The sequence below is a fragment of the Diabrotica undecimpunctata genome, chromosome 1 (genome assembly GCF_040954645.1).
Source record: "Diabrotica undecimpunctata isolate CICGRU chromosome 1, icDiaUnde3, whole genome shotgun sequence".
Classification (NCBI taxonomy): Eukaryota; Metazoa; Arthropoda; class Insecta; order Coleoptera; family Chrysomelidae; genus Diabrotica; species Diabrotica undecimpunctata.
The window spans coordinates 40,371,575-40,387,655 of NC_092803.1; the positions used below are offsets into that span (position 1 = coordinate 40,371,575).

Below are 16,081 nucleotides of genomic sequence, written 5' to 3' on the forward strand. Positions count from 1 at the left end.
CTAAAAGCATGGTTTGCATTTCTTGTAGGTCAGTAGCTATCAGGATTATGTCATCTGCAAATCGTAGATCACTGAGGTAGCGGCCATTGATGTTTATTCCCTTATATTTCCAATTTAGGTTTTTAAAAACGTCCCCCAAAACTAAGGTGAACAGTTTGGGTGATAAAGTATCTCCCTGTTTGACTCCCCTGTTTAATGGTACAGGGTTCGTGTGTTCATTTAGGTAGTATGTAGCTGTAGCTTGGTTCATAGTTTCTTTTATTAAGTTAATATATCTGCTGTCTATTCTACAAGTTTGCATTGCGTTTATTACGGCCGTGTGTTCTATAGTATCGAAAGCTTTTTCGTAGTCTACAAATGCTAGGAAAACTGGAAACTTGTATTCGTTACATTTTTCTATTAATATTTTTGTGGTTAACAGGTGATCGGAAGTTGAATAGCCTTTTCTAAAACTGTTCATATGGTTGGTATTCGTCTAATTTCCTTGTTAGTCGAGTAGTTATGACTGTGGTGAGTATTTTAAACAGGTGTGATAGTAGGCTGATGGGTCTGTAGTTTTCCAATTTTCGACTATCGCCTTTCTTGTGTAATAAGATTACTTTATAGTTGTTCCAGCTCTTAGCGACTTTGCCCTGATGTAAACAACTGTCCACAAGCTTAGTTACAATTGCAATTAGTTCCTTACCTCCTTTTAATATCATATCTGTGGTAATATTATCTTCTCCTGCAGCTTTATTTCTCTTCATATTTTCCAATGCTGTAGTTACCTCTGAAATTGTTACTTTTGGCATTATTTCTGATCCAACATTTTTTATTAATTTCCGTGCTGGTCTCATCTCATCATCTTGTTGATGTGTTCTGTAAAGTTCTGTGTCAATTCTTCTATTCGTGTCAGTATGTTTTCTCTAGTTGTGATTTCATTTTCGTCTTTTCCATTAATGATATCATCTGACGTCGTCCTAGTGTCGGTCTGAGGCATTTCATACTCTTATTTTTTTCAATAGTTGTTGTTATTAATTTTTCGTTTTCTTTTCTTTTTTGTTGTCTGATTCCTTTTCTAATCTGCCTATTAAGTTCTCTATATTCGTCGGTTCCCCTTTTGTTAGATTTAGAACTTCCTGTTAGAAAGATCTTCTTTCTTTTTATTTGTTGTAATATTTCTTTGTCTAATTCATTGTATGTTGTTTTTGGTTTTTTCAGTTGCAGAAGGGTTTTATTCACTGTTTCGGTAATAAGGTTATTCAAATCATCAATATCATTGGAGTTTATCTGCTACATGCTAACTTGATTTAATGCATGCGCTATCTTTTTATTAAATTCACTATTTTTGATTTCTTCAGATGTCCATTTGTATCTTGTTTCATGTATTCTTTTTCTTTCTAGTTTTTTGTTAATTATTAGTTTTGTTCTTATTAGTCTAATAAGTACGAGTATCTTAAGATCTATAAGTACGAAATGTAAGGTCTTCTAATGAGTTCTCCACTCTTCTCTGTTTTGTGCTATTTGGTGCCAGTTTCTCCGCACTTTTGCTTTGATGTCGTCTAGCCACCGCTTTTGTGATCTCTGTTATACTACGACTGTGCTGGATTAGTCTCCAACGTACAATGTTTCTCGTCTATCTTTCGTTGTTTTATCGTGCAACGTGCCTTTCCCAGTCCCATTTCATTTGTACAATTCTTCGAATTTCATTTTCCACATTCGTCCCACTTCGCAAATTTTCATTTCGTATAATATGTCCTGTGGGATAAACTCCAAACATAGCTCGTTCGATTGATCTCTGTATTGTTCTTAATCGATTGGCGAATACAGTTGTTGATTGCCCTTTTCTTTAAATTATTGGGTATCTGTTTGTTTTTCCACAAAACATTGAGTCTTCCTACTGCTTCTGAACTCATTCGGATTCTTCTAGTTACCCCTGCAGTTTAAGTCTTCTAGTTACCCCTGCAGTTTGGCCAGTTTGATTGTGTGACCTATGTATATAAACCATCTAAGTCTATTGTGATATTTTTATCTGACATTACTTTAATTTATTTAAATACATTTTTATGACCGATTTTCGCAGATTGTTGTTTAAGCTCCTTTAGCATGTACAGTAGTTCCTCTTATTTATTATTTATGAGTACTATGTCATCGGTAAATGTTAGATGACTTAAAAATCTGCCATCGATTTTAATTCCGCTTTGTTCTCAATTTAACTTCTTGAACACATCTTCTTTCCGTTACTGTATTGCTTGTTGTTAGACCTTCTATGCTAAAGGCTAAAGAGTTGGGACCCGACTGGGACTGTAGTGCCATTGGAGAACGATCAATAAAGAGAAAAGAGCCATTTCAAAAAACAATTAACTTACTTTATGTTTAACGTTGACTTCGACTGTGGCATGAACTCGAATAAAATGTAATTTGAAACAATATTAGTAGTGCCAACTTTCTGGCAAACTTGATCTACCCAATACAATCATAAAATCAAAGATATTCCTATTTTTTTTATAAAATTTAGCTTCGTTCCTTCACATTTGCTAATGTCTTCTGAGAAATAAGCTTAGAAACAAGACGTACCTAACAAAATAAGTAAAATAGTTAAAAGATTTTTAAATATATTATATTTATGGACAGATAAAATAATATGATCTGCATTTACGTCATATGTCAATATGCAAATGCATGAATATCCCAAGCCTATTAATAACACATGTTACAGCTCATCCTTGTCCAAAAATCTATTACCGTGTGTTAAAAATAATTATTAAAAATCACATAATATAGCCTTATATAGAATAAACTCTAGATTTATTTGTTTTTACATTAATTACTATTCATTATCACGAATGTATATTCCACAGTTTTATGGTTGTTAATTATAATTAATGTCACAGATATTATTAACCACATTATTAAAAACGATAGGTGAAAATGTGGAATGAGATAAATGATTTACTAATTCTCTGACCTACCAAATTCTGTAACTATGTAGAAAATCCATGACCAGTCCCGCACATTTAATATTGAAATAGAGACCAAAAGAAGAATATAAAGGATGTCCCATTAGGAATAGGATATAGAATATCTGAAGATACTCATATCAAGATAGCTTAAATGTACGACGTTTTAACAAAAAATTTATAGGTAAAATGTTGATTATTTTTTAACTGAACTTTCAACTTTAACCCCAGAACCACAAGGTGAAATTGGTGGAATGATTTTCACAAGGTGGGGTCACCGGCGACCCGAAAATACTATTCAAAATAAAAGATATTTATTTAAATGTTTTTTAAAGTAATTTGTCAAAAAATATATTAAATGTGGTATTTATTAAACACTTGGTATAAACTCTTAAATCGAAGAATATATACATGAAAAGCACCTAGAGATGATAGTGAAATTAGAATAAGAAACCAAATAAATTACATAATAAAAAATCAAAGATTCCGAAATGCCATAATATCGGCTAAAGCGTACCCAGGAGCAGATATAACAAGTGACCACATTCTAGTTCTAGCAAACATGAAACTCAAGTTAAAAAAGTTAAAAGCAACTACCAAAACACCGAGAATCAATCTGAGAAAACTAAAAGAAACTGATATATACCAACAAATCAAAGAACAAGTGCACAAAGAAGTTCAGGAAGTAGAAAGGCAAAAGCAATTGACAACAACAGATAAATGGAGGAAAGTAGAGGAAACCTTGAGAAATATCACAAAACAAAAACTTCAAGAAGACACATCATCTAAAAATAAACAATGGGACACACAAAAGATAAAAGAACTGATGACGGAAAGTAGGGCACACAAGAATAAAAACGAACAACACTACAAAAAAATTAATAAAATAATCGAACAGAAAATCAAAGAAGCTAAGGAACTGTGGCTATCATAAAAGTGTGAAAAAATAGAAAGGTTAGATAAACAACATGACAGTTTTAACATACGCCGGAAAATCAAAGAGACAGCTGGCATATACAAGAAAAAGGGTATCGGAAATATCATGAATAAAAATAATAAGATAATAACGAAATGTACAGATAAAATAAACAGATTGGAAGAATACATAAAATAGCTATTCGAAGACGACAAGAAAATTGAGGTCATTGAACCAAGAGGAAGAAATGGGCCACCAATCACCAAAGACGAAATTGAGAAAGCGCTAAAACGTATAAAAAATGAGAAGCCCAGGGGACCAGATGAAATACTTACAGAAATCCTATGAATATTAACAAAAAATCATATGGGCAAACTAACAGAATTCTTTAAAGACATTTATTATACGGGAGAGATTTCGAAAGAATGGTTAATATCAATATTTATTCCATTACCCAAAAAATCAAACGCAATGAAGTTTGATGAACCATATTCTAAAAGTGTTCTTACGAGTGATACACGAACGTATCTATAAAAAGCTAGATAATAGAATAGCTGAAAATTAATTGGGATTCAGAAAAGGCTTTTTCACTAGAGAAGCATTATTTACTGTACAAACACTAATCGAATGATGTCGAGATGTCAATTGCGACGTATTCATATGTCTAGTCTACTCCGAAAAAGCTTTCGACAAAGTACAACACCAAAAAATGGCAAAAATACTGCAGAACACAGAAATAGATGACGAAGATGTGAGAATCATTGCCAATCTATACTGATGTCAGAAAGCCATAATACGAATAGACCAACAAGAATCGAAAGAAATACCTATAAATCGTGGAGTAAGACAAGGATGTGTGCTTTCTCCGTTACTTTTTAATATGTATTCAGAAGAATTGTTTAAAGAGGCATTAGAAGACGTAAATGAAGGCATATTTATTAACTGAGTGCTTCTGAATAATCTTAGATATGCAGATGACACAATACTCCTTGCGGACCGGTATGGAATGGCACTGAATACAAATAAAACAAAAATCATGGTGGTAAGCAAGAACAAGAATGAGGAAGACGGTGTTTATGCTAAAGGAAAACTTTTAGGCAGGCTGCACAGATATCAGTACTTAGATTGCGAACTAAATGAAGAATGAGATAGAAGTACGGAAATAAAACGGCGTATTGAGATAGCTGGAAGTGCTTTTAATAAGATGAAAGCAATATTATGCAATGGAAAACTCAACATCGAGATTAAACTAGAGTATTGAGATGCTACGTGTTCTCTGTCTTGTTGTATGGAGTTGACGCCTGGACAATTCAAGAGGCGATAGAGAAAAAACTCAAACTTTGAAATGTGGTGTTATTGAAGAGTGTGGAAAATATCTTGGACTGAACACATAACAAATGCGGAAACGCTACAAAGAATAAAACAAGATAAAGAAATACTCAACACGATAAAGAAAAGAAAAATGAGTTACTTTGGTCACATACTAAGAAACGAGAAATATGAATTGATGCGGCTGGTCATACAAGGGAAGGTGGAAGGCAAAAGAGGACCAGGGAGAAGACGCACGTCCCTGGCTGAAGAATCTGAGACAATGGAGTGGGAAAACGTCAATAGAACTATTCAGAACGGCTGCAGATAGGGTTAAATGGGCCATGATGATCGCCAATGTGATAAGTTAACAAAAACTACTTTATTTTGTGGTTAATAAATAGATTTATATACAGTGGCGGTTGGTATATAAGTGCTGCGGAGCTGCAGAACCACCAAAATAATCCAAACAAAATTACTTTGAAAATTAAATAAAAAATATCACTACTTATAAAATTTAAATTCATTTAGATGGTTTTCGTGCATGGCCGCCTTTATTTTAATCTGTCGTCCGTCGCATCTCATGGCGACAGCAAGTCCCACTTATTTGACCGGGTCGGTGCTACTCCGAGCTGTGAACTGTTAAAGATATCCCCGATAACACCCGCTCAACCCCTCGCCCACACTTTTCAGGCGACGACTGAAAGCAATATTTGAGCTGCATTTGTCGCAGTTCGAACTAGTGTGTACAAACCTACGTTTATTGTAATTTTAAATAATCGGTGATCGCGACGCGACGACTGTTAAAATAAGTTGTCCTCCACGTTATTCGGTATTTATATTAAGTATATGAGAATAAAAGTGCTGTTCAGGATGGATGTTATTTATAATTTGGTTAATGTTAAGAGATTCTTTAAATATTCTTATGACGAAAAACTAGAATTAAAATGCAAAGGACGTCCTTTGCCGGATATTAAAATCGTAAAAGAAGGATCAAGCCGAGGGAAAAATTACAAACGACAATTTAATTGCGATATTTATACGAGAAATAGTTGGATATGTGGCTGCAACAGAAAAAACACTATTTTCTGTTTTCCTTGTGTACTCTTTGGAGGTGGTAAGTCATGGACGCAAGTTGGTGTAACAGACTTAGTACATTTAAGTGATAAAATAAAAAAGCACGAAACTTCTAAGCATCATTTGCACAATCAAATGAAATATGCTTTATTAGGCTCCGTGAATATTAAAGAACAGTTAGATTCTGCATACTGGATAAATATTCAAAAATTCAATGAAGCTGTAACAAAAAATAGGTATGTTCTCTCAAAAATTATAGACTGCATAAAATTTTGTAGTGTTTTCGAATTGGCGCTTCGGGGACACGACGAGACACAAACATCCGACAATCCTGGAATTTTTCGCGGCCTCATAAATTTTACTGCTGAATTGGATAAAACTTTAGCACAACACTTGGAAGAATCGACGGTTTTTAAGGGCATTTCTAAAGAAATTCAAAATTATATTTTGGACTGCATGTTGGAATTATGCCAGGATAAAATTTTGGAGGAAATTCGGGAATCTCCATATCTAGCTGTCATGGCCGACGAGACTACAGACATTTCAGCAAAATCACAAATGGTTGTAGTATTTAGATATTGTCGAAATGGAGCACCGGTAGAACGATTTTGGACATATTTGGTACCTTCAAAATTAAATGCAGAGTGTTTTGGATCCTATCCTGGAAAACTCAAATAATAAACTAATTGCTCAGAGTTATGATGGGGCAGCGGTCATGTGTGGACAGCACGCAGGAGTTCAAGCCAGAATCAAAGAAAAATATCCATTTGCTCATTTTGTACACTGTTACGCGCATCAATTAAATTTAATAATGTCTAAGGCTTGTTCCGAAAACTCTCAAGTTAGACTTTTTTTTGGAAATTTAAATGAAATCCCTACCTTTTTTAAAAATTCGCCACAACGAGTGGCAGTTTTAGATAAAATCGTCCAAAAGAAAATTCCTCATGGCGCTCCGATTCGCTGGAACTTCAATACTCGAACTGTTAATGTTGTGTTTGAACATCGATCTTCTTTTATCGAATGTATGGAAGAAATAGAAGAATCGTTTGATAAGGCAGCTGTCTGTAGTTCAGCGTCTTCCATTCGAAGAATACTAGTGGATCAAAATTTTGTTTTTTGGTTAACATTTTTCCATCGCATAATGCCACAAGTAGACGTTTTGTATAATGCCCTTCAAAAGACTAAAACGGATCCTTTGGAAATCAATAAAAAGGTGACAGATTTCGAAAGATACATGAATTCAGTTAGAAATTCAATAGATGATACTATTGACCAAGGTTCTAGTTTATGCGTTGAACCATTACCAACTAAAAGGTTATGGAAGGATAACAGTCCAGTAGGTCATCGGAGAGCATCTATCGAAGTTTGTGATATAATCATAAATTGTGCAAATGATAGATTTGCTTTTAAAAATCACCTACTTGCAACTTCATTGCTTTATCCTGAGCAATTTAATAATTATTGTGATAATTTCCCAGATGATAATTTAAGCCTGACTTGCGCGTCATATCCAAATTTAGATAGGGAGCGCTTGAGGACTGAATTATCTGTTATTTATTTTAGAAGAGACTGTAGAGACATTAATGGGGCAATACCTTTTTTAAAATTTTTAATTGAAAATAATTTAACAGAGCCTTTTCAAGAAACTGTAAAACTGCTTCAAATTCTAATTACAGAGCCCATGACTACGGCAGAAGCTGAAAGGTGCTTTTCGAGTTTAAAACGGATTAAAACATTCTTGAGAAATTCCATGACTGAAGACCGACTTGTAGCATTAACCATGTTGTCAGTAGAAAAAACACTTATAAAAGAAATACCAAACTTTAATGAAAAAGTTATAGACAAGTTTGCTTTAAAAAAAAATCGACGAATCGAGCTTATTTATAAAAAAAAATAATATTTATTTAATGAAAAAGTTATAGACAAGTTTGCTTTAAAAAAAATCGACGAATCGAGCTTATTTATAAAAAAAAAATAATATATTTGGCTCTGTGTGTAGTTAGTTCGTAAGACCCTATAATGCAATTATTGTTGTGGCGATTTTGTTTGTAGTGTTTTTTCGTTTGCATTCCTTAGTTTCACGTATTTATCGATAAAATTGTACTAATAACATAAACTATAAAACAATTACTAGTGTGCCATAATGTACCATTGCTATTTTTGATATAATTGGATTTATCTTCAATTTGAAAAGAAGAAAATCGGTAAGTTCTTTATTATTTTTTAATAGATATATAATGAATAAATATATGGTGTAAAATATCAAACTAAAAGCCTCGTTGTAAAATACAACGATTAAAAGATATTGAATTAAAAAAAACCAAAAAATACTGCAGAACTACCAAATTTTTGAGTCACCAGCCGCCACTGTTTATATACCTAATTTTTCCCCTAAAATGAAAGCTTCACCCACAAGTAAAATTTCTATCCTTTAAGTATGTTTTTCATTATCAAACAAGAAGAGGTAGGTAAGCTTTCAAATAAAATATTTGTTTTTACAAAATTACTTTAATTTAAAAATATTCATTAATTCCTTTACTAAATGATTTATCTTCCATATATTTTACAAAATATTGCATTTTTATTAAAATTCATCTAAAATTAGATAATTTTATTAGTGCTTTTTTAAAACTCCAATCTAATGTTAGAGTTCTTGCCATATTGTGACATCACTTGCGCAGAAGGTGTTTCCTTCACCGATACGGTACAAGGCGTGTCTATAAGTTTTAATGGTCTAAGATCACAACTCCTGTTGAGGGTGAAGCATGCTAAATAATAACACTAACTTAAATTTCACATGCATTGGTTCAATATCAATGTATTCCAATCAATAATAGCAAAAAAAGATAAAACGAGCGAAATGTCGAATTAAAACAGACAGAATTTTGCTTAAAGAATTATTTTATTTTATTGTCTTTATCACCACTTAAATAATTGCCAGTTAACTATGAAATACCATGTATGCGTAGTATTTAAGTCTATAAGGTTATCTTTATAAACGCATTTTTAAAATTCACGAAACAAGAAACAAGCGTGACTTTTATGATTTTTATATGGAGATCTTTCCTTCATTGATTTGTGGTCAAATAACGTAGAATGGTTTATATCGAGTAATATTTAAATAACCTGTTTCTTTTAATTTTTGCAATATTTACAAAATGTACACAACTGTTTATCCCATTTTATATATTTATAAACATTTGTAAAAGTAAAAACACTAGAAATTCTACAAAACCATCGAGATTTAGAAGGAATTTTACCGTGATTATCAAACTGTATCAATACTGTAAAACCCATATCAGATTCTGATGAAATTGGTCTATTCCTTGATTTCCCAGGAGTACTGACAATTTCCTTTCCTCGCCATTGCAAGTTGTTAAGTGCACTTGTGTTTACTCGTACAACAGGAAAAGATTAATAGTATTTAATGATTTAATGATGATTTATCGGTAGGCAAACATATAAGAATAAGAAAACATTCTACTTTTATTAGGGACACAAATATAAAGAAAAATAGCGAGATTATTAGTCTTGTATATTTGAGGGTCTTTTGTGTAACTATTGGAACACAGAAGCTTAATTTAAATTAAACCATATCTAATAAATAAAGGATATTTTGTATTTTATAAAATAATATGTATTATTTATTTAATTTTTTAAATATATTTAAATGTTATGTCTATTATTTAATTCTATGCTCCAAATAAATAAATAAAAACGAATAGGGGCATTTTTGTCCATATTTTTTATCGTGAAATATTTTTAACTATAGTACTAGAAACGTGTTCGTCCAGTCTATTCAAAGACATCAAATGACTAATAAAATTACTAATTTTTATTGAATCAATGGCAATTAAATACACTTGAATACACTAAATACTTTTGAAAGAATTAGAGTTTCAAGAACCGAGATATATCTCTGAATAGATCTTGACATAAGTTATTAATTTAGAGATTTTCAGGTTGTTACAATCATTGTTTAAATGGTTACAATGATAGACCAAGGCGGATTTGTTTTGAAGTAGATGTGAAAGGTGGGATTGTAATTTTTGAAATTAGTGTAATAAATTTAATAATAATAATCGACTTTTAACCCTCTCAAATAGTTCAAAAATATATTGTTCTGAAGCTATTTTCTTGTGGTATGTTAAAGTAATTACTATTTAAATGGGAATAAGCCACAATTAACAGTAAAAGTAAGTTTACTGACGTTTTAATTTCCACTTCGGAAATCATTTTTAAAATACAAACATTTTTGTTTAACGCCGTTTTCTGAATTTAGTTTAATCTAATAATTACCGAGATATTCTATTCTAGATTTGTTTAGTGTGCTCTTTTATGTGTTAAAAATAGGCAATCTTTATCACAGCCCTTAAAGTTACCAATAATAATCATATACATTTATTTTAGGGGACCCCCTTTATTGTACTTTGGAGGGGTTTGTAGAAGTTTTTTCTTATATTACGTTGTCGAGGATTTGACATCTATATTCTTGTTCTTGGTTCATGAAGTTTCTGTGTGCTAATAAAACGACTTTTTCTTTGGTTGTGGTTTTTTTCCCAACATCTTTATAAATCATAAAGACATTATCTAGCATTATTTGTCCCTTTACTTTTTTCTTTGTTTCTTAAAGTGCACATATACCCATATTTTTCTCTATCAGTTCTTTGGATACTTCATGTTCTCTTAATGCTAATTATTATGGACACTCAGGTTAGTATCCGTCTGTTAGAGTATAAGCCCATAAAGTTAGCAGAAATAAGATTATGCCGTACTAATTATTATGAATATTAGAATAAAAAAGAATACCATGAATTACTATTATAGAAACGATAATCATTAAGTAAAAAAGTTTGTTTTTTTATTTTAAACAATAAAAATACACCTTATCCACAAGATTAATCAGCATTTTTTCTTGCTGTTGTGTAGAATAACTGATTTTTTTGTTAGTAAAGTTAATATGAACTGATTTCTGTTCAATAAACCTTATACGCCGTCTTTTGGACCAGCGTTCTATGCCATTAATTACATTTTGTGGGTTAACTCTAGATTCTTCTATAGTTGCTCCTATTGTCAGGACTGCTGTATCATCAGCAAATGTAGCTAGTTAAATGTCTTCTGTCTCCGGAATACCAGATGTATACATAAGGTATAGTACTGGTTCAAGAACACTACCTTGTGGAACCACTGCATTTATTGGCTTTAACTTAGAGTACTCGTTTTCCATATTAACTCTTAATGTTCGCTGTTATAGGTATGACTGCAATATTTCAACGAGTTGAATGGGAAATATTTTCTTTAGCTTCATTAATAGGCCGTCGTGCCATACTTTCTCAAATACTTTTGCGACATCCACGAATACTGCTGAATAAATTTTGTCCCCTTCCAATGCTTTCTCCATTTTAGTTATTATTTGATGGATCTAGTCAATTGTAAAGTGTTTATCACGAAAGACAAATTATTGTGTCGGACTAATATTTTTTGTTTAATTATGTAGTTTATTCTTCGTAGTAGCAATTTTTCAAATACCTTTGAGATTATGGATAGTAAGGAGATAGACCTGTATGATGTTAATTTATGGTTATCTTGTGCTACTTTGGGTATCATTATGACATCTGCAGTTTTCCAAAGGATGGGAACATATCTAAGTCTAAAAGATGCATTTATTAAGGTAGTAAGCTTTACTATTACTTTTCTAGGTATTTTTTTAGTATGATCATTGATCAGCTCAAACCCAGGCGTATCTTTTGTGTTGATGTTCTTGATTAATTTTAGAACTTCTTTTGTTGAAGTCAATTTTAGATTAAATAAATCAGCATCTACTAGTTTATCATCTACATGAGTTTCTCCAGGGTTTGGTTAAAATATATTTTCTGAATAATTAGTGAACGCATTTACTTTCTCTTTAGGATTTATTGCCCCCTGTTCTGTTTTCTTTTCGTAATGGAGGTACAAGGAGGAGGAGTTTCCTACTGTTTTTCTTTGGATTATGGGTGTGTTGTTCCACACCTGTTGAATGCTTATCAAAAATAGCTTAGTTCCTTGTTTCAATTGTTTTATCGTTTGAATAAATCCATTTTTCATTTCAGTGGTAAAAATTTGCTCACTGATGGTTAGTAGGATTGCATATTCTGTTTGCATCACTTGGCCAGTAATTAAGTTTGCCAGTAGAGTACCCTTTGCATTTTTGTCTAGTTACACCATTCTGCAATTCTTTAGCTTTAGGTATTGAGAGCCTGAAACCCCAACAAACCCCAACAGGTATTTTTTGCATTAAAGTCTACGGTAACCATGTATTTTCTACCCAAGATTGATAAAAAGTTAGTATAGTCTTCTATTTTGAGGTTATGTTTAGGAGGGTAATATGCAAATGCAATGTCAAGTGCGTATTTCTTAGGTTTTAACACAAATAGAAGCACATTGTATTTCTTTAGTTTTAATTTTTTCACGTTCCCAGTGGAGAATACTATTTTTAACAGCGACAGCAGCTCCACCTCCGGCTGAATTTTGTGGATGTAAGCAAGATAGATTTGATAACTTTGCAGCCTAATAAATAAATATCTAGTTAGATTTGTTTCTGCGATTAGGCATATATCTATTTTTCGTGTTTGCATGGTTACTAATAACTCTTTTTTGTGTTGTAAGAATTCATTTGTATTCGATTAGAGTATCCTAAGGTCCGGGGAAATTATAGTCTCACCAGGATCGGCTTCTGATGGTTTCAAGCCTATCCAGCCTTTCAAGTACTTTTTTGTTAACTCTCTTCTTGTTTACTCATTTTCCTTAATTAGTTTCTGCAACATTTCAGTTACTGTATCTGTATTATTTTCTGGTTCTGGTTGTCTCACTTGCACGTAAGATACTCCAGCACTTTTTCCATGCTTTTTATATTTAGACTGGTCTTGGGAGCCTTGCTATTTGTATTTTTATTGCTCAGTGTTTTCAAAGCTTTTGCAGTGTTACATTTTCTATAATTAGCAAGATGGTCATTGCCGTGGTGAACACATTTTGGAGCTATATTTTTGGGTTTTTTACAGTCTTGGGTTAGATGTTCTTTAATGCATTTGACATATCTTGGTTCCCTTTTGCAGTAATTCTGTGTGTGTCCGTATTTCTGGCAGCGCTTGTGTTAAGGCAGCAGTTTTTTAGAGAAAGAGTCATTATAAAATTAACTTAAAAAAAAATTTTTAGCACCGATCGACATAAAAATGTGAGAACATATATTAAGATAATTGGGAAGCGTTTAACTCTAATTTAAGAATAATCTAACGTAATGAAATATTGGGGGAATATTTAAATGTCATAGAATAAGTAGCGAAAGGTTTGTAAATATGTGATAGGACACAATTAGATGAGAATATTTTGTAAATATATGACTTTATACTTACGATTCAAGATAAATAATGGAGAAAAAATAAATCACATGGATCTAAATTTTATATGGTGAAAAATAATCCCCATAATTTTGTATTTTATTTTATATTTTCGGTGAAGTGTACACATATATTTGTAGGAAGCATTAAATAAAAATTAGCTTACCTCGGTCGTGCTCGATCTGAGTAGAGCCTATCGAGCTCCTGCAGCCTCAGCATCGCCCTCTGGACCAACTTAGGCCTGATTTCTGTTTCGACGGGACCACTCCGCAAGCTACCTACCACCAGAGTATTTTAGTTTAAGGCCAAGCGCTGGAGTGGTCACGTCATAACCAAAAAGTTTTTACGAACTAAGTCTACACTACAGATGCTACATAAAGTGCTACACAGAGAAAAAATTTGGTGCTGTTTTTGGTAGGTTTGAATCCAATGTTGACGCATTCGAAATAAAAATAATAAATTTGTGTTTGAAAATGTAGTTAGAGGATAAATATGTACAAACTTTTTGGTTTGATTGACCACTCTTTAATATAGTGTTATATGGGGTATGTGAGGTAGATTTGAACTAAATATTTTCAGATTAAAAATAAAGCAGTAAACTTTTTAAATGTCATCATATTTATGTTAAAAAGATTCAGTAGTTTTAGGTGGATTTTATAATACAGACATTTATTTGTATGCTTGCAGTTTTAATGAAGCGTACTTAAAAACAACATCGTAAGCATGATGGAAAAGTAACACGAACATATCGATAAAAAATCACAAGCATGGCAATTTTTAAAGATACTATGATATGTAAATTTGTGATCGATGACAAAATAATGTATCTTAAATACCAGGAAATATATACTTATAGCTGCCGTTATTTACTAAATCAAATAAAGAGTCAGATAAATAAAGCTGCGTCAGTATCGTAAGCCTAGAAACAGAGCCTTTGTAGAGACAAAAACACAAACAAGACCACACATGTCTAAGATCTATTTCCACGTATTATATTTAAGAAATTGAAAAAGATATAACCTCATAATTTTGGTATGAAAATTAAACAGATTCATCTCAACATAAAAGAATAGAAAAACCACTAAAGGTGACCATATAAACACGCAATTTTTTCGATAATAGGGTCTCTTGTTACACTTAAGAATGCTACATATGATAAATAACCGTGGGTTAAAGTCTACGAACGAAGAGTTAATCCATAAAAATGACATAAGAATATATCAATATTTAAAAAAAGGTGACGATAACAATTGCAAGAACCATATAGGTATCAGTTTATTAAATATAATCCATTGTCATGACAAAAAATTGTCATAAATCATTTATAAAACATTATATTAATTTCTGATTAGATTCTGATAGTCTTGACCACTTTGACATACACAAACTATATGAAATTATGATACTCAAAACAAAAACAATATGAAAGTTATAACATTTGAAGATAAATTAAACCGTTTCTATTATTTGAGAAGTAACACAAGTTTAGAGAAAGATAAAAACAATATAGTCACTCCAGTCGTCAGAGATTTGACCTCTTAAAATGATAAGATCAAGCTGAATTTTACTGAGAATGTCAATTTTGATATCTCAAAAAATTTGCAAAAAAGTACCAAGTACCAAGTTTTGTCAAACAAAATAAAAATGCATTTTAAAGTGAAGAGAGTAGCTTTCCTATGCAATTTTTGTATATTTTCAAAAATAAAGGCAGTTTGTATAAAGGTGTTAAATAAATAGTAGTTTCGCGATTTTTGACATTTTTTTCGATTCTCAGGAGATCAATACAATTTGTCACACATTAGCTAGTCGGTATGAAATTTTCATTGCTAGAGTTTCACCGTTAAAACATATAACATAGAATTTCGATTTTGAGTTAATACAACAAATATGAGGCATTTGAAATATGCCTAAAACACGCAGAATTTTCAACTTTCGCACTACAAACGATCACACGTCACGGTAAATACTTTCATGGAGACGGTATTCGATGGAATTTATAGTGGCTATAGTTGTGTTCTTTCGAAAAACGTACTTGTGTTATCAAAAAGAACCAGTTTTCAACATTTTAGATCGTTTGTAATGTGAAAGTTTAAATTCGGCGTTTTTGGGCATATTTCAAATGCTACAGGTTTTGAAGATTAGGCTCTAATAATGGAAATTTTGTAGTAACTGGTCAATAAAATAAATTGATGATGAAGTAAAATTTTATTGACCTCATGAGAATCGTAACAAATGACCAAAATCGCGCAACGTTTATTCATCTAACGTTTTTATACAAACTTCGTTTTTGGTAAAATTAAAAAAATAATAATAACAAAGCTGCGCATGTAGCCTTTAAAACACATGTTGATTTTTGTCGATAGGACACTCCGATCAAAAGATATCGAATTTTTACCGTTGAGGTGATACACATTTTATTTAAAATTGATTTCACACGCGTAACTGACATTCAAAATCGCCGGTCCTTA

The 16,081-nt window shown here is 31.9% G+C and overlaps 1 protein-coding gene across 2 annotated transcripts in view; it reads right to left on the reverse strand.

Annotated features, from left to right (window-relative positions):
- Positions 1-16,081, reverse strand: part of LOC140438710 (uncharacterized) — a 298,866-nt gene that overhangs the window by 122,552 nt on the left and 160,233 nt on the right. The window contains exon 3 of one of the 2 annotated variants that reach the window (XM_072528357.1): positions 13,780-13,887. The exons of the other annotated variant lie outside the window; for it this stretch is intronic. Coding sequence (XP_072384458.1) covers positions 13,780-13,887 — 108 coding nt within the window. The remainder of the gene's footprint in view (positions 1-13,779; positions 13,888-16,081) is intronic. 2 annotated transcript variants of the gene reach the window in all.